At 47.6% G+C, this 27,500-nt stretch overlaps 1 protein-coding gene across 1 annotated transcript in view; it reads right to left on the minus strand.

Annotated features, from left to right (window-relative positions):
- The window catches only part of myh14 (myosin, heavy chain 14, non-muscle), a 107,344-nt gene that overhangs the window by 21,939 nt on the left and 57,905 nt on the right, over positions 1 to 27,500 (minus strand). Inside the window, 7 exon segments of the mRNA XM_084336752.1 lie at positions 1,028 to 1,240; positions 1,612 to 1,783; positions 7,499 to 7,622; positions 22,397 to 22,534; positions 24,757 to 24,963; positions 26,643 to 26,774; positions 27,141 to 27,249. Coding sequence (XP_084192878.1) covers positions 1,028 to 1,240; positions 1,612 to 1,783; positions 7,499 to 7,622; positions 22,397 to 22,534; positions 24,757 to 24,963; positions 26,643 to 26,774; positions 27,141 to 27,249 — 1,095 coding nt within the window.

The following is a 27,500-nucleotide window of genomic DNA, read 5'->3' on the forward strand; positions in this document are numbered from 1 at the left end:
GAGCGAGAGACAGACAGAGAGAGAGAGACAGACAGAGAGAGAGACAGACAGAGAGAGAGAGACAGAGAGAGAGAGAGAGACAGAGAGAGAGACAGAGAGAGAGAGATGAGGAGGTGACAGAGGAAAAGGGAGAGAAGTTCAGAGTTTATTGATTAACTTTAAAACAGATTGCAGAATGGGTACAATACAGTACGGCTCAACACAAACAATTGTTAAGGGGATGCAGACCAGAGAAAGACTTTCGTCTTGTTTACATCAGGGTCCCCCATTTTCAATTCATCAAGACATTTATGACATACGAGATCCTGAGCTTTTGGTGGACGACATTTTCAGAAATCATTTGTTTTCCAACTAGTCGAGTGTTTAACACTTGTAAATCATGGTACCTTTGAAGAAGGAATAACCCACATACCGTAATTCCTCTAATAGTAACCCCGGCTTGTATTTGTTTCAACTGTAGCGGGTACCAGGCTTGTATTAGGAGGAGGCCTGTATAAGAGGGAGGCCTATATTTCAAATTTTCAAACGGATCATAATGAATAAATCAACATTTTGTGTCAGTTTGAACCCAGTAAAATGTACTGGGTTCATTTATTGAAACCAAGTACTGTATGAAATAGTAAACAGTGCAATTACAGGTGGTCACTGGTCATTTCAACGTTTTCAAAGTGAAATCAAGTAACTAGCTCAGTATGCAGCTCAGTATATTAGTAACCCGGCTTGTATTAGGAGGCCGGCTTATAATTGCTTAGCTCAAGAGCACACCCGGCCATTAATAGAGACCCGGCTTGTATTTGAGACCCGGTTACTATTAGAGGAATTACGGTAAATAGATTTCCTGATTATACGTATATCATATCAAGTCCCAACGGATAATGGCAGCTCTGTCCCTTATTGACTCTTGCGTATGACTATACCACCCCTCTCCCCCTTCACCCCTATCTCTCTCCTGCTCTCTCTCTCTCTCTCTAGCCCTCTCCTGCTCTCTCTCTCTCTCCTGCTCCCCCCCCCCCTCTCTCTCTCTCACCTGAGCTCCTGCTGGGCAGCTGTAGTGTCCAGGGTGTCCTCCAGCTCGGTCCTCAGGGCCTCCAGCTCCTCCCCCAGGTCTCTCCTCTGTTTCTCTGCCCTCTCCCTCATCCCTCGCTCGTTCTCCACCTCCTCCTTCAGCTCCGACACCTGAGACAAGGCCTCCCGCAGAGCCCTCTGGGCCTCCGTTCGACGCGCACCCTCCTCCTCCAGCCTGGGGAGAGAGAGAGGGGAGAGAGCGAGAGAGCGAGAGAGGAGAGAGAGGGGGGGGGGAGCGAGAGAGGAGAGAGAGGGGAGAGAGAGAGAGGGGGGGGGGGAGCGAGAGAGGAGAGAGAGGGGAGAGAGAGAGAGGGGGGGGAGCGAGAGAGGAGAGAGAGAGATAGAGAGCGAGAGAGAGGGGAGAGAGCAAGAGGAGAGAGAGAGAGAGGGGAGAGAGAGAGAGAGGAGAGAGAGCGAGAGAGGAGAGAGAGAGATGGAGAGAGAGGGGAGAGAGAGCACATTTCACAATATATTCCTCTGTAAAAGGTTCCTCTTCAAACTATTAGTATTAGTATTCAAGCTATTGAATGTCATGCCGCGTCTCACCGAGCCTGCAGGGAGGTGATCTCCTTCTCCTTCTGAGCCAGACTGGCCCTCAGCTCGGCCGACAGCAGCCCCAGGTCGGACAGCTGCTCCTGGGCCTCCACGGACTCACTCTCCATCCTCCTCCGCCACTTCTCCTGCTCCAGACGACCCTGCTCCTCGCGCTTCAGACGCTCTGCGCACACATAACAGACGGGTCAGACCTGGAGCTGTGTATCACCAGGGGTGCGTTGGTCATGGGACGGGGGTTGCACACCGAGCAACCGGCTCTGTGAGCAGAAACACGCGCACGCACATGCACGGATGTGCACGCACGTGCACACAGGAATGCGCTGCACTCAACTGATGCGCCAACTCGCCAAGTACCCACCTGGCTACTTTGCATAACAATAGCTCAGGTCGTCAGGTGTGTTCAGATACAGCCTCAGATACATTCACACAAAACTTGTGAATGAAATGTGTTACATTCCATTCCTAGAGGCAATTAGGCTGGTCTTTAGTCTGTGCGCACGCAAGGGAACATTTATGTGCATGGGAGCGAGGGTGCACATGGCGTCATTAAAACACAGTGCAACCAGCTTTTAAATAACCAACGCACCCCTGTGTATCACAGATTTGTTTTGATTGAAGTAAGTACTGATTTGAAGGAATCAGTGGGTATCGAAGGGTATGGGAAAGCTTCAGAATGTTGGATTCTTAGAAAATGGGATCTTATCTTACGTTTAGTTTTTTGTTTATAGCTATTCTTACTGAGGATATAACTTGAGCCTGGTAAGGCGGCTAGGTGGTGTAGTGGTCTAAGGCACTCGCCACCAGTGTGGAGACGCTAGGATTCGCGTGTTCGAATCCAGCTCTCCACATTGTTTTTCAGTTTGGCTGGTCGTCCGCAGTAATACACATTGGCCGTATTACGGGGAGGGAAAACTGAAGGGTGGGGATCGAACGTTGTGAACAAGCGACTCCTACAAGTCGGTTGGTGCGCCTGCGCAGTAGAATCAGGAAGTGTCGGGGGCAGCGTGAGCCTCCCACGCGTTACTCCTCGACACTGAGAGATCGAGCTGCGCAGGTGAAAAGATGCGACTGCTGTTACCTCAAGTACCGGAGGGGACTTGTGCTATGTATGACTTAGTCCACATTGCAGCCGGCTTGTGGGAGGCAAGAAACAGCGTTCGTGACAGGGGAGGGTTGAATTGGATGATACGAAAATTGGGATGGGAGAAAATATAGAAAAATGGGAGAAAAAGTGGATCAAAAAAAAAACTTGAGCCTGGTCTGCTAATGAGCCGAAGAGACAATGGAATGTACTGCATAAATAATGCACCGGAGATAATAGGCCGTAAGGTGAAGGCTGTATCGCTTCATCCCGTTCTCACCTCGGCAGACTATGCAATTTTCACTCTGGGTGAAAGATATATTCGTGTAGATTTAGGAATAAAAAGTTCTCCATTTAGAATCTACCCGGTTTTGCGCAATCATAATTTTAAAGTCGGGACTAGATCTTTCCTCGTGAACGAATACTTGGTCACCGCGTAGTTTTATTTATTTTTAATCCACTTTTTCTCCCATTTTCTATTTTTCTCCCATCCCAATTTCGTATCGTCCAATTCAACCCTCCCCTGTCACGAACGCTGTTTCATGCCTCCCACAAGCCGGCTGCAATGTGGACGAAGCCATACATAGCACAAGTCCCCTCCGATACTCGAGGTAACAGCCGTCGCATCTTTTCACCTGCGCAGCGCGATCTTTCAGCGTCAGGGGTCTGCGCTTTGGAGGGACGCCGCCCCCGTCGCTTCTTGATTCTACTGCGCAGGCGCACCAACCGACCTGTAGGAGTCGCTGTCCACAACGTCCGATCCCCACCCATCAGTTTCCCTCCCCTAATACTGCCAAGGCATAAAAAAAAATATTGTTTGTTTCCTGTTGGTTGTCAGTTAAGGCATGGGTAGGTAGGGAATTTATTAAATTTTTTCCCACGGCGACTATGGATAGGGAATTTCTTTATTTAATTAAAATGTTCACAACAACATGGATGCATGTACTCTGCCAGCATGTTTAATATCCATAATACTAAAGGTTTGACTAAGATTTCTATGAAACTTTATTAAAAAAATAAAAATAAAATCTGCCTCTTTTTTGTATTTTTTTTTTTTTTTAAACTCATAAAATATATTGGGTCGCACCTAAATCGGCAGGGTCGGTTGGCAACCGGAAACAAACAATATTTTTTGTTATGCCCAATTGTATTAGTGCGGACGACCAGCCAAGCTGATAGCAATGTGGAGCGCTGGATTCGAACCCAGCATCTCCAGCATTGGAGGTGAGTGCCTTGCCCACTGCACCACCTAGCCGCCCACTGCATCGTTTTATTTGACTTATTGGTGCGAGTTCTGTCACGTATCTTGCGCTCGATCAATAGCAGCTCTCTTTGTTGCCAAGTTACAGACCACAATACATTTATGTAAACAGTAACGTGACATTAGCATGTCATCCACGGAGTACATCTCGACGAAAATGGACAAAAACACATTCTAACGTTCGCAAAATAGGTTTCTAAACAATTATATATGCATATACGCTACTTGCTTAGAAACGGGCCACAATGTACGTGTTATTAACCATACATTTAAATCATATCCTCTTCTCTCTAATCTACACCAACAACACAGCATTGCACACGCTGTGAAAACGTCTAGAATGTTTAAAATTTTTCAATAAACCTCCATAAACACACAATCCGTGATGCATGCAGCAAATTTGTATCAAAAACACTTTACCTTGTGATTCCGTTAACGAAGCAATTTTCTAAAGATTGAGGTTGTGGGGCGGCCGGGCAGACCGTCCATACTGACACAATTGGCAGTGTTAGAGGGTGGGAAACCCGGCGAGGGTGGGTCCTGGTCGTTGTAAACAGCGACTCCTACAGTTCGGTCGGGGCGCCTGCACAGCAAGGGAAGGATCTAAGAGAGGTAGTGTGACCTTCCACACGTTACACTCTCCCAGTGAGAGTCCGCGCTGCCAGGTGAAAATAAGCGGTGGGCTGGGTACACATGTGTCGAAGCAAGCATGTGATAGTCTCCGCCCTCCCGGACCGACGGTAGGGGGTAGAGTGCGCAACGACCAGGAAGGGGATTGGGAATTGGCATAACAACTAACATTGGGATGGGAGAAAAAACGGAAAAAGGAGGAAAAAGATAATTCAAAAAAAGAAAAAAGATTGAGGTTGTACACATTTAACAGTTCAGTGGATAGTATATAATGAGAAAAATAATACACACTTTTTTTTTTATCCACTTTTTCCCCTCCTATTTTTCTGTATTTTCACCCATCCCAATTTAGTCGTTATGCCAATTCCCCCCTCCCCTTCCTGGTCGTTGCGCGCATGTTCCCCCCACTGGTCGGTCTAGGGAGCCCTGAAGTCTATCACATGCTTCCTCCGATACATAGGCACCTGGCAGCGAGGACTCTCATTGGTGAAGTGTAACGCGTGGGAGGTCACACTACCTTCACCATTTCCCTCCCTCGCTGTGCAGGCGCCCTGACCGACCTGTAGGAGTCGCTGACCAGATCACCACCCACCGGCTTTCCTCCCGCTGACACCGCCAATTGTGCCAGTATGACGGCCGGCCAAGCCGGAGGCACCGCTGACAAATCAACTTATTGATTTGTAAATCTTTTGACATTATTCCAAATTAAGGGGATGGTGTAGTGTTTTGATTGATTAACTATCTTGATTGAAAGTGTGTGGGCCTATTATTTTTCTCATTAGACTATCCACTGAACTGCTTTATGTGTACAACCTCAATCTTTAGAAAATTGTACCAGCATCTTTAATATCGCAGGTTGGGAATCACAAGGTAAAGTGTTTTTTGATACAAATTTGCTGCATGCATCACGGATTGTGTGTTTATGGAGGTTTATCGAATAATTGCATCGGTGTGATTTTGTTTAACAAAATTTTAAAACATTCAAGACGTTTTCACAGCGTGTGCAATGCTGTGTTGTTGGTGTAGACTAGAGAGAAGGGGATATTTAAATATATGGTTAATTATATGGTTAATAACACGTACGTTGTGGCCCGTTTCTCAGCTGTATCCAATCGCTTGCCTATAGCAAGTAGCGTATATGCATATATGTCACGTTACTGTTTACACAAATGTATTGTGGTCTGTAACTTGGCAACAAAGAGAGCTGCTATTGGCAAGATACGTGACAGAACTCGCACCAATACGTCAAATAAAACTATGCAGTGACCAAGTATCCGTTCGCGAGGAAGGATCTAGTCTAAATCTACACCAATAGACCCTTCACCCAGAGTGAAAATTGAGTAGTCCCCCGAGGTGGGAACGAGAATTTTCTAGCCACTTCTCAGGCTTCACCTTATGGCCTATAAGTAGCTCAATTGCATAATGAAACAAGTCCACAATAGCTCCGACCACGTACACACTTGCATTCACGCACGCACGCACGCATGCACACACACACACACACACACACACACACACACACACACACACACACACACACAGGGAGGGAGGAAGGAGAGGAGGGAGGAAGGAGAGGGGGGAGGAAGGAGAGAAGGGAGGAAGGAGAGAAGGGAGGAAGGAGGAAGGAGAGGAGGGAGGAAGGAGAGGAGGGATGAAGGAGAGGAGGGAGGGAGGAGAGGAGGGAGGGAGGGAGAGAGGAAGGAGAGGAGGGAGGAAGGAGAGGAGGGAGGAAGGAGAGGAGGGAGGAAGGAGAGGAGGGAGGAAGGAGAGGAGGGAGGAAAGAGACACAGTAGAAATAGATAAATGAGTACTCTGGTAAAAGTCCTCCATTCAAATTCTACTTAAGTAAAAGTAGAGAAGTATTTGCTATTGAATGTACTCAAGTATCTAAAGTAAATGTATGCATTCTACATGATGTTTGTGTATTCCAGTGCTTGGGAGCATTCAATCCTCAATCCATTGACCTCTATAGATTATGATAAAGTGGTATGTGGTCCAGTTATGCTGCTCTGATTAAAGGTTATGTTAAAGTGGTATGTGGTCCAGTTATGCTGCTCTGATTAAAGGTTATGTTAAAGTGGTATGTGGTCCAGTTATGCTGCTCTGATTAAAGGTTATGTTAAAGTGGTATGTGGTCCAGTTATGCTGCTCTGATTAAAGGTTATGTTAAAGTGGTATGTGGTCCAGTTATGCTGCTCTGATTAAAGGTTATGTTAAAGTGGTATGTGGTTCAGTTATGCTGCTCTGATTAAAGGTTATGTTAAAGTGGTATGTGGTCCAGTTATGCTGCTCTGATTAAAGGTTATGTTAAAGTGGTATGTGGTTCAGTTATACTGCTCTGATTACGTCCTCTTGAAGTTGACAAATGTGAAAGTATATAATCTTCATAAATGTTTGCCATGTTTTCTATACAAAATCTTTTTCTTAAAAGTAACTAGTAACTGATGGGTTCAGATAAATGTAGTGGAGTAAAAGGTACAGTATTTCCTTTGAAATGTAGTGGAGTAAAGGTATAAAGTTCCCTAAAATGAAAATACTCACATAAAGTACAAGTCAAAATACTTTCCACCATTGCACTTGACCTAATTCCAGCCTACTAGGGCGAAAACTGTGGCCGCTAGAAGATTGGGACACCTTTGTGGACCAACCAACCAACAGAGTGACCTATAAAGCTGCTGGTCGCAGCTAAAAAAAGGACAGTTTTAGAACTGGTATCGACTTTTACCAGAACCAGTGTCACTATGGGAAACTTCAACAGATGATACCCAGCCCTGGTCGGATCACAGCTCAAACAGCATGGAATCAGCAGAGATCAATACGACTGCGAGTAAGACTGTTGCAGCAGGATTTGGGACAATGTTGGGATCTTGTTAGGATCATGTTAAGGTCATGTTAGGGACGCTTACCCTCTAGGTCAGCGAGGACGGCCTCCTGTTTGTTCTTCAGTTTGTTGAGGCTCTTCGTCTTCTCCTCTTCCTCGGTCAGCTGGTCCGTCACCTCGCTGAGACGCTCCTCCAGCAGCTTTTTCTCCTGGGGTGGGGTGGGGGGGGGGGGGGGGGGGGGGTTATGGAGAAGGTGTTAAAGTATGGCACTGCAATTAGATAATTCAAAACTGAAGTGCCAATACGCTCAGATCATTCAGACCCTAATGAAAATCAATATGAACCACACAAATGTACATCTCTCTTTATTAGGGGTGTAACAATGCGACCTCACAACGATTAATTTCGATTACGATTATTCAGGCAACGATTCAATGCGTCATGAAATCTCTTCATTTGACACACGATTCGATGCGATTCTATTAATTTTCGATTAATTTTCTATCAGTTAATTCCCCCAAAATTTTTGAATACACAAATGTGGCTGGGGGAACTGATTCACTCAGCATGAATGGGCTATAGGTCAATAAAAACAATACACACAACAACAAAAAACATACAATTTTTTTTTAACATTTTAATTAAAAGAAAGTTCATTTCGATGAATTTCTATTATAATCGATTCTAACATATTCAAATCGATGCATTGATTCTAACACATTAGAATCAATGCATTTAGATTAATCGATGCATCGTTACACCCCTACTCTTTATACATCTCTGATGTATATGTCTTTAAGAGATAAGAGATAAATAAAGAGAGAGAGATGGAGATTTTTCCTGGGTGCAGTTTATATTGAAATTCACTGTGGTTAGATGCACATACATATTCTGGATACTGGCTAATATCCTGGATCAGGTCGCAGATGGGATAGGTGTTGCATCTTCACAGTATCCCCGTATAGATCAGGTATACAGGAGCAAACAGAATATTTAGAGCGTTACTGTGAGGTTTTGCCCGCTGCTCACCACCTTTCTCTGTTTCTTTAAAGCCTACTGTTAGAAATTCCCTTCTCACTCACTCTCTCTAGCCCCCACCCTCTCGTTCTTTACTCTCGTTTACTCTCAGTGGCCACACCTGGACTATTATCAATTACCTCTCGCACCTGTGGTGGCAGGCTAATTAGTTCCCCTGTGGGCTTTAAATACCAGGGCTCTTCCCCTCGTTTCGGCGTGGGGTCGTGTTGTATTCATGCTGAGTCATATTCTCTAACATCTAGACTCTTTCGGGAGATCCTCTGGTCTACCAATGCTGTAAGATGGATCTCTCCAGCCTTGAGATGTTTGCTCCAGCCTTCGTCTGCTGTCGCCGTAGCCTGTGGAGGAGACTGTTCTGCGCTCCCTGTAACTTCCACGGGAGGCACCCCAGCGTTCCACTGCAGACCCCAGCGCAGCTGTTCGTCCTGACGCACATCTAGACCAACGCGCATCTCCCGGACCTTCGAGCTTGGCACGCTCTCCAGTCACCAGCGCGCAACGCGCATCTTCAAGGGCTTGGCACGCTCTCCAGTCTCCAGCGCGCAACGCGCATCTTCAAGGGCTTGGCACGCTCTCCAGTCTCCAGCGCGCAACGCGCATCTTCCAAGGATCCTCGTGCTTGGCACGCTCTCCAGTCACCAGCGCGCAACGCGCATCTGCAAGGCCTTGGCCACCTGTCGCCGTTTGCCTGGAGGGAGACATTGTACTGCGCTCTCTAATCCTCTACGGGAGGTATTCCAGTGTTCCACTCCAGACCAGCGCGCCAGATACGCTCAAGCCTTCGCCACCTGTCGCCGTTTGCCTGGAGGGAGACACTGTACTGCGCTCTCTAATCCTCTACGGGAGGTATTCCAGTGTTCCACTTCAGACCTTCGAGCTTGGCACGCTCTCCCGACCAGCGCGCGGACGCGCATCTTCTAGACCTTCGTGCTTGGCACACTCCTCCTCGCAGACGCACCCCGATGCGTCTCTCTGTTCCGACGCGCACACCAAGGTGTGGCGCGCACTCTGTTCCTCGGCTCCGACAGCGGCTACCCGGTGGACGACACCCTCGCCACCGCCACTGTTCCGACGCGCACACCAAGGTGTGGCGCGCACTCTGTTCCTCGGCTCCGACAGCGGCTACCCGGTGGACGACACCCTCGCCACCGCCACTGTTCCAGCACTCTGTTCCTCGGCTCCGACAGCGGCTACCCGGTGGACGACACCCTCGCCACCGCCACTGTTCCGACGCGCACACCAAGGTGTGGCGCGCACTCTGTTCCTCGGCTCCGACAGCGGCTACCCGGTGGACGACACCCTCGTCACCGCCACTGTTCCAGCACTCTGTTCCTCGGCTCCGACAGCGGCTACCCGGTGGACGACACCCTCGTCACCGCCACTGTTCCAGCACTCTGTTCCTCGGCTCCGACAGTCGGCTACCCGGTGGACGACACCCTCGCCACCGCCACTGTTCCAGCACTCTGTTCCTCGGCTCGGACAGCCAGCCACCCGGTGGCGATGCCCCCGTCTCGCTGCTGTCCCTGTACCTTTACGCATACGCCTGGGTGAGTTTTGATTGTGATGTCACTCACCCAGCGTAGTGCCCTTGCCCCCGTTCCCGCTGCTGTCCCTGTACCTTTACGCATACGCCTGGGTGAGTTTTGATTGTGATGTCACTCACTCAGCGTAATGCTTTTTGCCCCCGTTCCCGCTGCTGTCCCTGTACCTTTACGCATACGCCTGGGTGAGTTTTGATTGTGATGTCACTCACTCAGCGTAGTGCCCTTGCCCCCGTTCCCGCTGCTGTCCCTGTACCTTTACGCATACGCCTGGGTGAGTTTTGATTGTGATGTCACTCACTCAGCGTAATGCTTTTTGCCCCCGTTCCCGCTGCTGTCCCTGTACCTTTACGCATACGCCTGGGTGAGTTTTGATTGTGATGTCACTCACTCAGCGTAATGCCTCTTGCCCCCGTTCCCGCTGCTGTCCCTGTACCTTTACGCATACGCCTGGGTGAGTTTTGATTGTGATGTCACTCACTCAGCGTAATGCCCCTTGCCCTCGTCCCGCTGCTGTTCCTGCACCATTACGCATACGCCTGGGTGAGTTTTGATTGTGATGTCACTCACCCAGCGTATTGCCTCCTTTAGTTCTCACTTAGTTATTTGTTTGGACATTTCATCTCCCACTCTGTTTTGTTCTCTCGTGGATATTATTTTGGACATTTCATCTCCCACTGTGTGTTTGTTCACACGAAGATAGTATTTACTTTGTTACTTTGTTATTTGGACTGTTCTGCATCTGCTCTGTTTTGTTCCCTTTGAATATTAACCCTCTCCTCTGTTCTGCAGAGCGGCCCAGATGTTTTCCCACCAGTCCCCAGTTCCTCCCTGTCCCCAGCCCGCCTCCGCGGTTCTCTTTCCCCAGTTCCTCCCTGTTCCCCAGCCCGCCTCCGCGGGCCTCAGTCCCCTCTGTCCCAAGTTCTCCCCTTCTAGTTCCACCTAGTCCCTAGTCCTCTATCCCTAGTTCTCCTAGTCCCTAGTCCTCTTTCCCTAGTTCTCCTAGTCTCTAGTTCCTCTGTTCCCTAGGCGTTCCCTTAACCTTCCCTTAGGCGTTCCCTTACCTTCCCATAGTGTTCCCTTTTCCTGCCCGCCTCTTAAAGGCACTTTACCTTCCCCTCTTGTGTTATTCCAGTGTTTTGTGTTTTCTCCCTTAAAGGGACAGTGCCCTTTTTCCCTGTTCTAAATAAATATCTGTTTCTTGGCAAACCATCATACCTGTCTTGTGTTGTGCGATTGGGGTCGGTTACAAACCATAACAGTTACCATAGAAACGGAACTCACACAGACCACAAAACCCAACAATGATAACAGTGAAGGGACAGTATCCAGGTGAATATTGGCATATCCTGATCATATTCAGGTTCCTAATAGTTGTGATATGCTTATTATAAATAGGATATGGTGTTCGCATGTTTGTTTGTTTGTTTGTTTATTTACACATATAAAAACAATTACATATATAATACAATATAATCCACAAGGGATGTGTAGGAGAATTGCCTAAAAACCCTCAAGGGGCTTGCATGTGGCATTCACCAGGAAGCAAAATTACATTATATCAAGATAAAATATAAAATCCCCCCCCCCCCCCCCCAAACAAACAAACACACACAAGCAGGCCTACATAGACACCGAAGAAGGCACCCATACCATACGATTTCTGGTATAGAGAAAACAATTAATGACAGGAAGAATATATAATAAAACGAAAATACAACAACAAAATACAACAAGCCATCAGACCACAGTTTGTAAAGGAAGTCCATATGGGAAATATTGGTGCTCTAGGACAGTGGTTCCCAACCTTTTTCCCCCCAGGGACCCCCAAACATCTCTGATGAAATTCGCGGACCCCCTCCTAATAAGATACCATAAAATACTTTTTTTTTTTTCATTTTAATAACAAACTGCTTATACACAGGCATATGCATCACAATTAGACCCACTATGCTTCTTTGACTTGTGCCTTCAATCAACAAATCTCATCTTGCACCATATGCATTTCAAAATGTTTGGCCAATATTCAAATGCTGTATTCATCCTCTCAAATCAGGCCCTAATGGTGAACGGTTTGCATTTATGGAACAAATCAATGCAACAAATTAAACTAAATATGAGACAGGAAATTCCAATCAGTAGCAGAGAGAATCTGTCCTAGCTGGGTTTAATACCTTTTTTTTGTCATTTTAATAACAAACTGCTTATACACAGGCATATGCATCACAATTAGACCCACTATGCTTCTTTAACTTGTGCCTTCAATCAACAAATCTCATCTTGCACCATATGCATTTCAAAATGTTTGGCCAATATTCAAATCCTGTATTCATCCTCTCAAATCAGTCCCTAATGGTGAACGGTTTGCATTTATGGAACAAATCAATGCAACAAATTAAACTAAATATGAGACAGGAAATTCCAATCAGTAGCAGAGAGAATCTGTCCTAGCTGGGTTTAATACCTTTTTTTTGTCATTTTAATAACAAACTGCTTATACACAGGCATATGCATCATAATTAGACCCACTATGCTTCTTTGACTTGTGCCTTCAATCAACAAATCTAATCTTGCACCTTATGTATTTAAAAATGTTGGCCAATATTCAAATCCTGTATTCATCCTCTCAAATCAGGCCCTAATGGTGAACGGTTTGCATTTATGTTGAATGAAGTAAGAATCCACTGCAGTAAAAATATCCTCACCTCGAGTGGTGGTAGTAAGGTTGACTGACATGAGAATGTCCTGCTTCAGATCCTCATTTTCAATATATTGCACATAAACGATGAGCACAGCCTCGTCTGCGACAGTTGTAGTTTCATCAAGTTGTATGGCAAATGGACCCTTTCTAAGCTTTTCTGACAGCTGCTGCTCGCAATCACTTGACATCTTATCAATTCGGTATTTCACTACATTGTTCGAGAGTGGTACTGATTTTAGTTTATCCGCCACCTGTGGGCCGCACAGTTTCTAAACCATTTTGATGCAGGCTGGTTTGATGAGCTGCTCGCCAATATTGTGCGGTTTCTTTGCTTTTGCAATTAAAAGCGAACACTCAAAGGAGGCTTCGGTAGCCTTCTGTAAATCACTGCCACCCCTGCTCCACGCTACTCTAACATCAACAGGCTTGTTCGCCTTGAGAGACTGTTCTTTCCTCCGAAAAAAGTCTGGATCCTTCCCAACGGTTTCTGGGTGCTTAGACACCTGATGTCTCTTCAGCTTGCTGGGCTTCAGGCTCGAGTTTGCCAACTTTTCTCCACAAATCACACACTCGTTTGTCTGGTCCCTCAGTGAAGCCCATGGTGATGTAATTTTCGCGATTGCTGTAGGTCCTAACTTTTTTTGCAGATGAGCTGCCATCATCTCCTTTTCGTTTGTCACACATTTTCGCCTCTGGCGGCTGACTGCAGACGAGCCGAGAAAGTTAACTAGCGTGCTAGGCTAGCTACAGAAAGTGATACAGTCAACTGATTCGCGTTTTAGCGGCTACCCGGTAGCCTACTGTTAACATTCAAAAATCATGTCTAGATGTTTATTTATTTATCTTTATTTTTTTATTGTAGTGGAGAGACTATTCATGCTTCTGATGATAAAAAAAAAAAAAAAAAAAAAAGACCTCAAATCATCTGTGGTCTGGCGGACCCCCTGCGCCCCCTGGCGGACCCCCAGGGGTCCGCGGACCCCAGGTTGGGAATCACTGCTCTAGGAGATGAGATTTCAGTGCTCTTTTGAATTTCAGAAAAGAAAATTCCAAAATATGTGGAGGCAAAGAGTTCCACAACTTTGACCCTCGGTAGAGCAAACAAAACTGAGATTGGGAAGTGCGGGAAAGGGTGGTCTAAGCCAGTGGTTCCCAAAGTCGGGGTCGCGACCCAAAGGTGGGCCGCGAGCAGCCACGGGTGGGCCGCGAGATGATTAAATTTTTTTTTTTTTTTTTTTTTTTTTGTCAGGCCACTGAACTTAGAAGCAGGCCAGGACAGTGTTTCTAGTTGTATTCTAAAATTATATTCTATTGTATTCTAAAATGTGACTATATGGTTTTATATTAACTTAATAAATAAACAAAAACGAAAAATCTACTTATTTCAACGAACATTTCAAACTAAATAACAGATTATGCACATAAAACGCTGAAAACAACCGAAGCAACAATAGTATTTTAATGAGGCTATTATTATTATCATTATTATTTTGCAACAAGTTAGCCCTCTCATAAATAGCACATAAATGAATAACTAACTTGAACTAACTTAATAGGATTGAAGTGATATTTGGCTTAAAAAATCGGTCGCCTGGCAAAAAAAAAAAAAAAAAAAGCCAGACGATGTGCATTGGGCCGCGGCTCTCTGACGCCTTATTTTCTGGGCCCCGGCCTGAAAAGTTTGGGAACCCCTGGTCTAAGCAAACAGGAACTACGTGTGGGGTAATTATGAATTTGGTGATTGTGGGAAAACATGTCATGAAAGAAAGGGGGAAGGGCTCTGTTTAAAGAACTATGCACAAATAAACCAGTCTGAAGATGATTCACTTGATAAACACTGAGTATACCTAACTTATGGAATAGAGGCTGAGAAGAATGACTTCGTTGAACACAGCTGATTATTTTTAGAGCTCGTTTCTGCAGACGGTATATGGGCTCAAGTTTGGTCTGATGAGTACTACCCCAAACTAAATTACAGTAATTGATATATGGGTAAACCATAGAGTAATATAACATTGTGGCAACCTCGGTGCTCAGCAAGTGACGTGTTTTTCCAAGAATACCAATACTCTTGGCCATTTTTGTAGTTCTGTATCACACTAGCTCCCGCTCAGCGTCTCATTGCATATATCTCGCTTCAGCATATATACACTGAATAAATTTCAAAATGTACCTTTAAATGTCAGCATTCATCTGGCCACACCCCCATCCGCTTACCTATATAAGCAGGGGTGGTGCCACACACTCATCTCCTTCTCAAATTTCATCACAAGCAACGTGTTGCTCATATGCCCACTTGACGTGGAGAAAAATATTGGCTGGAAGAGCAATGTTTACGAGGAAAGGAAGAACAAGGAGATACGTTGACATCATATCTTTATTTTCTCCCTCACTATTTTCGAGAAAATACGGCGATATTGTCTTCGTCACTGGAGTGTCTGGAAGATGGTGATCATTCTAAAATCCTCCACCGGTTTTCGTATTGGGAGCACGCCGCTGCATGCCTCTCAACTGCAGTTCCTTGCTGTGCTGGTTGGGGTGAAACCTTTCAGGACACAGCTGAACTGTAGGACGCGCCGCTGTTGTGAGAAGCGGTGGGTTTCAGGTTGGGTGAGTACTGTTTTGCTTGCGGCTCCACTTGTCTGTTAGTGCTATGGGGGCTAACTGACAATGTTTACGAACACCGGCCCCAGATTAAGGTCTTTTGTTCAGCCTCTTAGGCAGCAGCGGAAGACCTTGATCTGAAGCCCATTATAGTTTAACTAGTGGGCCACGACCATTAACACTGGTGATCCCTGTGTTTTCTGGACGAGTGGATGTCTCTCTGTCACCGTGTTAGGCCCCATCTTTCATATCCAAATGAGAGTATTCCCTCACGAGGAGATATGGGCATAGATGTTCATTAGCGGAAGATCTGTGTTCAAAGTCAGCTACACAGGCCAGTTGGGTATTGTGCTGGCTCCGTCGGGTGTTGGTAAAATCACTGTTGTAAAACTGTGTTAACATATTGTATCTCTTTTCTCTTAAAAAGTGAGGAGGGTTTCAGAACGGCAGCCTGTCTGGGTGAGTGTTATATCATTGTGTACAAGTTCAGGTGATAGCTGCTTAGCTTACGTGCTAGTGGTGGCCTACTGTTAGCCAGTCAGCTGTTAGCTGCGGCGCTAGCCTGCTGTGATCACTAGGTGGCCTATCTAGGTTAGGCTAGAAAACGTTAGCTTGCTGCTATCGCTGCTTAGCTTACGTGCTAGTGGTGGCCTACTGTTAGCCAGTCAGCTGTTAGCTGGGCGCTAGCCTGCTGTGATCACTAGGTGAGTAGGTGGCCTACCTGGCTAGGCTAGGAAAACGTTAGCTTGCTGCTATCGGCCGAGGCCCAGCGCGGGGTGGCTCCGGCCCCTCGCGCGCCGCCGCGGTTCTCAACTCCCCTCTCCCTCACGGGGAGAGGCGGGGGGGATTCGAAGCTCCCCTCTGGTCGCGTGCGCCGTTCGCTCGGCGTCTCGCGGGCAGGGGCGGTAGCGACCGACGGTTGGAGCGGCCGTTAGCTTAATGCTACTCTGTTGAACGTGCTTTGATTATAACATGTTTTAAACACTCTTGACTACGACGTCATCTTTGACAGAGGATGTTCGTCGAACCTGCCCTGGGCCAGGACGGCGAGGCCTGCGTCAACAAAGGGGACCGTAGCGACGGGTTGGAGCGGCGACGCTGGCCGGGTCGGCAACACAGAACGGCTGTGTTTACTACGGTGCCTTGAGACTGCACTTCGTTGATCTACGCTCCGGGTAGGCAAGGTTTGGCCAGACCTTATACACTTCTTCTGGCTTTCCCTTCTAAATGTTTTGTAAATAACGATGTTTTCCAAAACGAGTGTTGCTGCACTACATTTAGGATACGACGCGAGTTATGTGTGAATTGTCTTGTCACTGGTATTTAGCTTCTCCATGCAAATCGGGTTGTTGTTACAGATGTGAAAATGATCTGGTTTGTTGTGTTGAGAAACATCATGTGTGTTTATATGTACTGTGTACTCACAACTAAGGGGGTTAACTAACCTATAAAGCTATGCTTAGTGACAAATGAGTAAAGAATGATTCTTTTCTCAGCCTGTAATGACAATTTTCCTGTTTTAACTGGCCGTATTAAGGGTAAAGTAGGAGGATTGTGTTTCCCCCCGGTTCCCTGGGGACTTCTTCATCCTCCTATCAGACATGTTGTTGCACTACATTGTGTCACTGTGTGGTAGGGATACGATGTAACTCTTAGCTTGATTGCTGAGGTTGTGCTAAAACTGCTGGAGAAACTTTATTTTCCTAAAAGAAAAGATTGTTTGGTCGCTTTCGTGTGTGCTTAGCAAGGCCTGTGGCCGATACTAATCGAGAATTATGTATTCTCTCATTATGAAAAACGGCGTTCCTCTGTAGAGTGTTTTTGCCATTTTTTGTAGGTGATGATGGGTTGTGTGTGTCATGTGACCTACAACTGGGTTGGACTGGCCACAGAAGCACATGTGTTAGTTTGGTACCGGGGCTCTTGAAGAGCCCTCTCTATTCTGTGTTTTTTCCTTAGTAAAAATCAGATAGCAGGTTAGCTCATGCGCTGTGTGAAGCTGTCAGACGCTTCATGGAGCTGACTATGACTGTGTCATACTCTCTTTTTGTCATTACATCGTATCATGGGTGTGGGGTCGTAAAGGGGTGAACTGGTAACCTTTCCTCCCCCCTTTTTTCTGTTGGTCAGGGGTAAACCCCCTGTCCTTCAAGGTTCCTGTCACGTTGCGGTTCGGCACGTTACAGGGTGAGGGGGGGGAGGGAGTTTCCTGGTCCCACGGCCTGGAATATTGGGCGTGTGCACCGCAGAAATTCCCCCGCCATAGAGTACGTCACCGTGCGCGTCTCTGTTGGTAGGACTTCTGTGTGCTGTTCAGGTCCATGTGATGGATCTGTTTTGGGGGGGTGGTCAGGGCTCCTCCTCACCAAGCTCCTATTCGGGCCTTCTGTGAGTTGGGACTCCTCCTTCCATGTGAGGGAGCCTCCTTCAGAGTACAGAGCCTCCTCCTCAGATTGTCAAGGTGAGTGGACCCTCAAGAAGGAGTCCTACTCTATTGTGTATGTATTCGATTCAATTCGATTATTGAGTGTGTATGGGTTCAGTGCCTCCTCCCCGGAGAGCCCTAAAACCAATTTTTTTACATGGCTCAAGGTGCAATATATTCTTTTCAATCTGTACAGCTCGCGTGGGAAGTCTCTCTGGGGATTCCCGTCTCCTTCCTATGGGAGGGTGGTGGGATGTAAAAATGTGAAACATTTTTACCCCCGGCTGTGTAGACTGGGATACATACTGTTGGTGCTTCCTGCTTTTCTATTAAAAAGAGTTGGAGTTAGGAAGTGTCACACCCCTCTTGTCGTTCCCCTGGGCGCCTTGGGGATTCAATGACAGGTCTAAATAGCCTGTTCATTGATGTGGGTGTGTCCCGACGCACGTATAGTGCTAGCTCGGGGTGTTCTGTAAACAGGCGACTGACTGGCACGCCTTGGTTGCTTGAGGTTAAAACAGCGTTTTTATAAAGCAACTGGGATGGAGGTTTTTCCTCTTCCGACGACCAAATCCGACGACCTGGTTTGGTTATCGACGGATTCTCGTTCATATCTGGGGGATGATGACGGAATGGATCTGAACATATGTAGAGGGGTCTCACGCCCTGGGGGTGGGCCACCGGGCGCGGTTCGCCCGAACGTCTGGGTGGCGCCTTCTTTTCATGTTTAAGATCAACACGCATATCTGCCCCTTCTCCTGGAGTAGGCATGTCGGCGTGGTTAGGGCATGGGACTGGTTCTGGTCATGCTGGTCGGATCAGTTGAACCCGTTGTCCGCCGGGGATGCAGATCTGCTGTTCTGGTACCCTGAGGGACTTGGGCTTTTTTCAGGGGGGAAAATGCCAGGTCGGTCCGGGTGTCACAGGGTTAAGCACTATGGAGACCCTGGTTGGGTACGTTTTTTACTCAGCACTGTCCTAATGGCTTACTGCCATGCCAACCTGTACACGCTCGATCTCGTCAGATCTCGGCCGCTACACAGGTTGGTCCTGGTTAGTACTTGGTTGGGAGACCGCCTGGGAATACCAAGTACGGTGTGCTTGGGGCTGGTTCTCCATTCTTTTTCGCTCCTCTCTCACGCATGGCGAAGAGGGGCCTGTTGGGGTGGTCTTTGACCTCCTCTGGTGACCCTGTGCTTCCCGTATCGCCGGGCCCGGTCCGAAGTAATGTTTCGTCGACCCGTAGGCCTGGGTTAACCCTTTTTTGAAAAACTGAAACACTTGTACTGCGGTATAGCCGGTGTATACCCGCAGGTGTGTTTTGGAGTTTTTTCTTGAGGGGTTATAGGAACAACCACCGCATTGAGTAACACCAAGGTGGTTGATTCCCTGGTGTGTTGGAGCAGTGTCAACTCCCGGGTTCACCAGTTGAGGGTGCCCCTGCACGTTCATGACGTCTGCCAATCGTGTCAGCCTTCTCTGCCTCAACCCCTCTGGGTGGGTTTTTTTTAATGGAGGCTTGGTCATGCAACACCGCCAGCTTATGCCCTTTCCGCCGGGGCGGCTGTGTTCAGCTGTCTCCTCTGGCGCCTGTCTCGTCCGCAGTCTCCAGGCTAGGGTTAACAGCCTGTTGCCTGGTTTTTCCCCGGTGCGCTGCCTACTTCCGTTGGTTAACCTTTTTTGTGTGCTTACGGCCATGCTGACTGCCTGTTCTGCAGGGTCAGTGTGCCAGGCGGTGTACTATTGGGGGGACAGGGCCCGCTCGGCTGAGGGGCCTTTGTCCGAATACGCTGGCGATGTGGGGGGCGGGGTCACTAAGTGCCCACCTGGTGGGGTCTTGATGCTGGCATCATGGACTTCTCCGGGCCCCCGTTCCAGGGGGTCCAGTCCCATTGGTGGGTCTGGGTCTTCCTTCGCGCTCCGCTGCTACGGCCTTGCCACGGGGTTGGGTTTACCCTTGACCCCGTGATTCTAGGGGGCAGTAACGAGGTTGTTCCCTCCGTTCGTTCCCGGGTGGCATGCGGGTTGTGCGTGTGTGTAGTCGTGGGGTCAGGCCACGGTCTGCTCACCCTGTGCGTTGAGTTGCTTGAGTGCCTCTTCGGACGGTCGGGTCCGTCGCCCTCCCGGGAAACCTCTAATAGGGGGGGTGCCCTCCATTAGGGGGGGTCGGGGGGGCTCGGCCCTCCCTGTTCTGATGGTTGTGGGGGGCCTTCAGCGGGGTGTATTTGTCGAGCTTCTAGCTCCCGCTCAGCTCCTATTATGCAATGAGACGCTGAGCGGGAGCTAGTGTGATACAGAACGTTAGGTTATGACTATAACCAAGTTCTGTTAATACTAGTGACGCTCAGCGTCTAGACGCCGCTGCGGCCCTTGATTTTTCATTGTGGTGAAATTTGTTGGGAAGGAGATGAGTGTGTGGCACCACCCCTGCTTATATAGGTAAGCGGATGGGGGTGTGGCCAGATGAATGCTGGCATTTAAAGGTACATTTTGAAATGTATTCAGTGTATATATGCTGAAGCGAGATATATGCAATGAGACGCTGAGCGTCCACTAGTGTTAACAGAACTTGGTTATAGTCATAACCTAACGTTATGGCTGTGATATGAGGTTTCCATGATAGGGATTCATCAAGCAGAACACCAAGGAATCGTGTAGAACACACCCTAGCTATGGGAATGTCATTGATCACTACTTTAGATGAGGAGTTAAAAATCACAGATTTGAGACAAAAAAAAATGAAATTCGTTTTTTTAATGTTTAGTGATAATTTGTTGCATTTAAACCAAATTGATAGTTTGTTAAGTTCTTCATTTATGACCCTAATGATGGTATCAGGATCTTTATGTGAATAGAATACACTCGTGTCATCTGCAAATAAAATTTTCGACAGCCTGTCTGAGACGTTAGGGAGGTCATTGATATATAACAAAAATAACAAAGGCCCAATAATTGAACCTTGGGGCAGACCGCAAAGTAAAGGAAGAAAAGGAGAATTTATCCCATTATAGGATACAGACTGACATCTATCTTTAAGGTAACTGGTGAACCATAGCAGTGCATTGTTTTTTATTCCAAGATGTGAGAGCTTCTGCAGGAGGATATTGTGATTGACTGTATCAAATGCCTTTGATAAGTCTAAAAAAATACCTATAGTGTTTTCCTTTCTGTCTTTAGCTTTGTATATTTCATTAATTAGATGTGTTATTGCCATATATGTTGCATGTTTCTTTCTGAACCCGTACTGGTGAGTGTAAATAATATTGTGCTTATTAAGATGTTCAATTATTATTCATATTCAGGTTCCTAATAGTTGTGATATGCTTATTATAAATAGGATATGGTGTTCGCATGTGCCAACTCATAGCCAGAATACCGAAGTATCCTGGACAATACCAGGAATTAGGGATGTCCGATATTATCGGCCTACCGATATTGGCATAAAAATGTGATATCAGAAAATATCGGTATTCAAATTTTTATATTTATTTTTTACATTTATTTAACCTTTATTTACCCAGGCAAGCAAGTAAGAACAAATTATTATTTTTATTTATTGTCAAAGTATGCATAATGTTGTGTTAATTACACGACAAGAGATGTGTAATGTTAATTACCTGAAATTATTCAGTTTTTTTGGGTATCGGTTGATATCGGTATCGGAAATTAAGAGTTGGACAATATCGGTATATCGGTATCGGTAAAAAAGCCAATATCAAGCATCCCTACCAGGAATATTAATGTGCATGTAAACGCAGACACACCAACACCACACACACACACACACACACACACACACACACACACACACACACACACACACACACACACACACACACACACACACACACACACACACACACACACACACACACACACACACACACACACACACACACACACACACACACACACACACACACACACACACACACACACACACACACACACACACACACACACACACACACACACACACACACACACACACACACACACACACACACACACACACACACACACACACACACACACACACACACACACACACACACACACACACACACACACACACACACACACACACACACACACACACACACACACACACACACACACACACACACACACACACACACACACACACACACACACACACACACACACACACACACACACACACACACACACACACACACACACACACACACACACACACACACACACACACACACACACACACACACACACACACACACACACACACACACACACACACACACACACACACACACACACACACACACACACACACACACACACACACACACACACACACACACACACACACACACACACACACACACACACACACACACACACACACACACACACACACACACACACACACACACACACACACACACACACACACACACACACACACACACACACACACACACACACACACACACACACACACACACACACACACACACACACACACACACACACACACACACACACACACACACACACACACACACACACACACACACACACACACACACACACACACACACACACACACACACACACACACACACACACACACACACACACACACACACACACACACACACACACACACACACACACACACACACACACACCTTGCCGAATCGGTCCCTCTGCTCCCCGGTGTTCAGCACGTCAGACTCTAGACTCTTCACTTTGGTCTCCAGGGTGACCTTCTCCAGCAGGAGGCGCTGTCTGGCCCCCTCCTCCTCCTCCAGCTGCTCCTCCAGGTCCTGAAGGTGAGGAGGGAGGAGAGGAGAGGAGGGAGGGAGGAGAGGAGGGAGGAAGGGGAGGAGGGAGGAAGGAGAGGAGGGAGGAGAGGAGAGGAGAGGAGAGGAGGGAGGGAGGAGAGGAGGGAGGAGAGGAGAGGAGGGAGGAGAGGAGGGAGGAGAGGAGGGAGGGAGGAGAGGAGGGAGGAAGGGGAGGAGGGAGGAAGGAGAGGAGGGAGGAAGGAGAGGAGAGTAGGGAGGGAGGAGAGGAGGGAGGAAGGGGAGGAGAGGAGAGGAGAGGAGGGAGGGAGGAGAGGAGGGAGGAGAGGAGAGGAGGGAGGAAGGAAGGAGAGGAGGGAGGGAGGAGAGGAGAGGAGGGAGGAAGGAAGGAGAGGAGGGAGGGAGGAGAGGAGGGAGGAAGGGGAGGAGGGAGGAAGGAAGGAGAGGAGGGAGGGAGGAGAGGAGAGGAGGGAGGAAGGAGAGGAGGAAGGAAGGAGAGGAGGGAGGAGGGAGAGGAGGGAGGAGAGGAGAGGAGAGGAGAGGAGGGAGGAGAGGAGAGGAGAGGAGGGAGGAGAGGAGGGAGGAAGGAAGGAAGGAGAGGAGGGAGGAAGGAAGGAGAGGAGGGAGGAGAGGAGAGGAGAGGAGAGGAGGGAGGAGAGGAGGGAGGAAGGAAGGAAGGAAGGAAGGAAGGAGAGGAGGGAGGAAGGAAGGAGAGGAGGGAGGAGAGGAGAGGAGAGGAGGGAGGAAGGAAGGAGAGGAGGGAGGAGAGGAGAGGAGGGAGGAAGGAAGGAGAGGAGGGAGGAGAGGAGAGGAGAGGAGAGGAGGGAGGAAGGAGGAGAGGAGAGGAGGGAGGAAGGAAGGAGAGGAGGGAGGGAGGAGAGGAGGGAGGAAGGGGAGGAGGGAGGAAGGATAGGAGGGAGGAGAGGAGAGGAGAGGAGGGAGGGAGGAGAGGAGGGAGGAGAGGAGAGGAGGGAGGAAGGAAGGAGAGGAGGGAGGGAGGAGAGGAGAGGAGGGAGGAAGGAGAGGAGGGAGGAAGGGGAGGAGGGAGGAAGGAAGGAGAGGAGGGAGGGAGGAGAGGAGAGGAGGGAGGAAGGAGAGGAGGAAGGAAGGAGAGGAGGGAGGAGGGAGAGGAGGGAGGAGAGGAGAGGAGAGGAGGAGAGAGAGAGGAGGGAGGAGAGGAGGGAGGAAGGAAGGAGAGGAGGGAGGAGAGGAGAGGAGGAGAGGAGAGGAGAGGAGGGAGGAGAGGAGGGAGGAAGGAAGGAAGGAGAGGAGGGAGGAAGGAAGGAGAGGAGGGAGGAGAGGAGAGGAGAGGAGGGAGGAAGGAAGGAGAGGAGGGAGGAGAGGAGAGGAGGGAGGAAGGAAGGAGAGGAGGGAGGAGAGGAGAGGAGAGGAGAGGGAGGAAGGAAGGAGAGGAGGGAGGAGAGGAGAGGAGGGAGGAAGGAAGGAGAGGAGGGAGGAAGGAGAGGAGGGAGGAAGGAAGGAGAGGAGGGAGGAAGGAAGGAGAGGAGGGAGGAGAGGAGAGGAGAGGAGGGAGGAAGCAGAGGAGGGAGGAAGGGAGGAGGAGGAGGAGAGGAGGAGGAGGAGAGGAGGAGGAAGGAGAGGAGGGAGGAAGGAGAGGAGGGAGGAAGGAGGAGGGAGGGAGGAGAGGAGAGGAGAGGAGGAGGAGGGAGGAGGAGGAGCGGAGGGAGGCGGAGAGGAGAGGAGAGGAGGGAGGAGGAGAGGAGGGAGGAGGAGGAGGAGGAGAGGAGGGAGGAGGGAGGAGGGAGGAGGAGGAGGGAGGAAGGAGAGGAGGGATGAAGGAGAGAAGGGAGGAAGGAGAGGAGGGAGGAAGGAGAGGAGGAGGAGGACGGCGTCGTGAGTGAGTAAGGGAGAGAACGACCGTAGGCCCATTATCAAATGTCTAAAATGTGTAAGTAAGTTTTTTTTTTTGTGCCATCAGGCTGTCTCCCCCGTTCCCCCCATGGTCTCATGTTCCTTTGTTTTTGTTTCTTTGTTGTTTTGTTTTGTTTCTTTGCTTTCGTCTCTTTGTTTGTACCCCTGCTCCCGACTACTGTCAGCGACTTCGGGTTATTGAGAAGCGCTATATAAATTAAATGAATTATTATTATTATTATTTAAGTAATATTAACAAACCAAACCAGATCTGAGATCAGTACGGTGTTTTCTGTGCTTTAAAAAAAAAATATGTATCTACGCACACTAAACTGATCTTAGACCTATGGCTACAACCATCCCCCCTAACTAACCTGCACGTGCTGCTGCGTCCTCTTCTTCTCGGTGGTCAGCTGCGCGCCCCGCTCCTCCTCCTCCTCCAGACGGCCCTCCAGCTCGCCCAGCACCTCCTCCAGCTCCTGCTTCCGGTTGGCCAGCCTGGCCCTCATCTCCTCCGCCTCCGCAAACAGCTCGGCCTCCGCCTGCAGCTGGTCCGCCAGCACCGCCTTCTCCTCCTGGAGCTGTAGGAACGCAGGCAGGAGCAAACACACAGGCGAGACGGAGAGAAGGAACAGAGAGAAATGGGGAATATTATTTTATAAATTGTGTTTATTTATTTAGCCTTGCGCCGTCCTGTGAGGTCCTAGCGCCAACTGTCACCGAGACAAATTCCTATGCGAATAAAAAGTGTCAGATTCTGATCATATGAGTGACATACGCATGAGTTTATCACTTCCTCAAAGCAGAGAGACAGTGAGAGAGTGGGGAACAACACACACGCGCACGCACGTACGTACGCACACACGCTCATTCATTCAATCTTTATTTAATCTCGAAGGATCGTTGAGAGCAAACTCTCATTTACAATGACACTGAGAAATACAACACATAATAAATACCAAAAACAATTAATGTATAAGAAACAGAAAGTCAATCAATTAAACATCTAAAACAATTCAAAACAACTGTAGACTGTGGTGAAGTGGTTTGCTATTAATGATTTAAACTGACCAATAGATACTAATGAATTGAGTCATGAAGTGAATTGCAAAACAATCCATGTTTCTGCGGGCACAGAAGCTAAACGCAGATCTTCCTAATTCAGTGCAAACTCTAGGAACCTTAAGTGTAAGCCAATCACCAGAGCGAGTGTGATAAGGACTAGGGATGCACCGATCCGACTTTTTCAGTCCCGATACCAATACCTGGTAAGGACTAGGGATGCACCGATCCGACTTTTTCAGTCCCGATACCAATACCTGGGTTTGGGTATCGGCCAATACCGATACGATCCGATACCCATTGTAAAAAAAATTAAGTAAAAGAAATATAAATGTATCCAAGTTTTTTTTTATCTTTTATTATTATATATTTTGTTTTTAAGAATTGTAAAGGTCTCAATGAATCCAAAATGTCAATGTGGTTAGAAGTGGTGGAGAGAATAAAAGCTAGCTTATAATGGTAGTGTCTGGTTAGGTGCGAGGGATAGTGGAGGTACTTCTCAAGGTGGGGTCCGGGAGGGGGGGGTTCGAGCTGAGCATATGTGTGTAGGTTTTTTTAGATAACAGGTATTAGGCCGTATATCTTATATAAGACAACTAACTAAAATGTGAACTCATTGGATGTGCCCTGACAATTAATGCTTGTATATCTTATCGTGTGTTGTCATGTTTGTTTATATGTTTGTTTAAAAAATAATAAAAAAATAAAATACAAAAAGAATTGTAAAGGATCACAAGTGTGTTTTTGATTTGTTGTAAACAAAGACAGAAAATAAACTTCATTAATTAAATTAATAAACTGTATGCCTCACTGTCACTGTGTGGAAGAGACTGGGATCATTCTTTTGTGCAGCAAGGCAACATCAAGCTTTCCTAACTTAGTGAAACTAAATGTAACAAATTAACACATAGATATAAATGTACTGAATGGTTATTTCTTATTTTATTTATTATAAAAAAAATAAAAAATAAAAGATCCGATATATATATATATATTTTTTTACCGATACCCGATCCAGCTATTTTACTGATATCGGCGGCCGATACCGATACCAATATCGGATCGGCTCATCCCTAATAAGGACCAGAGCTCCAATCCAGCAATGAGGTGGTGTAGGGTGGGCGATAATAATGGCCTTATAGAAACATATGCCAATGCAGCATCACGTCACGAGAGGACCACCAGAGCAGATGAGTACCTGGGTGTGCTTCTTGTCCAGGTCAGTGTAGTCCTGCTCCACTTGGCCCAGCTGGTCCTTGGCCTTCTGAAGCTCCGCCTCCCTGACCTGGATCTCCTCGTCCTGACGGGTCACCTGCAGCAGGGGCTTCACCTGGAGGGCACAAGGTCAGAGGTCAGTCTGATGGCACAAACACTCACCCTCTCATCAGTATCAGTAATGTTAAGTTACAGGTACGGAATGTCTATTGTACATTTAATTCGTTTTAATGTGTCTGTCTGATCGTGTGTGTGTGAGAATGCATACTGTGTACAGTGTGCAAGTGTGTGCATTGCACATTAATATATTCCGATGTGTGTATAAACGCCTGTGTGCATGTCTGTGTGTCTGTGTGTGTGCTTGCATACGCACGCCTGTGTGCATGTCTGTGTGCACGTGTATGTGTGCATGTCTGTGTGCACGTGTATGTGTGCATGTCTGTGTGCACGTGTGTGTGTGCAGGGGAGAGGCCAGCAGTACCTTAGTGAACAGTCTCCACCACTGCCAGTTCCTGAGTTTGAGGTAGGCAGCACAGTTTCTCTGCATCACCCTCAGAGCACTGAGCTGCTGCTGCTTCTTCAGATAGGACCTAGTGAACAGTCTCCACCACTGCCAGTTCCTGAGTTTGAGGTAGGCAGCACAGTTTCTCTGCATCACCCTCAGAGCACTGAGCTGCTGCTGCTTCTTCAGATAGGACCTGAGGAATTAACAATTAATTAAACAATTCATTAATTCATTAAACAATTCATTAAACAATTAATTTAAAACTCCACATACATATATCACGGCTCGATGGCTAATCACGCCATCATGGACAACCCCTCCTACCCACTACACATG

The sequence above is a fragment of the Notolepis coatsorum genome (genome assembly GCF_963971535.1).
Source record: "Notolepis coatsorum genome assembly, chromosome: 19".
Taxonomy (NCBI): Eukaryota; Metazoa; Chordata; class Actinopteri; order Aulopiformes; family Paralepididae; genus Notolepis; species Notolepis coatsorum.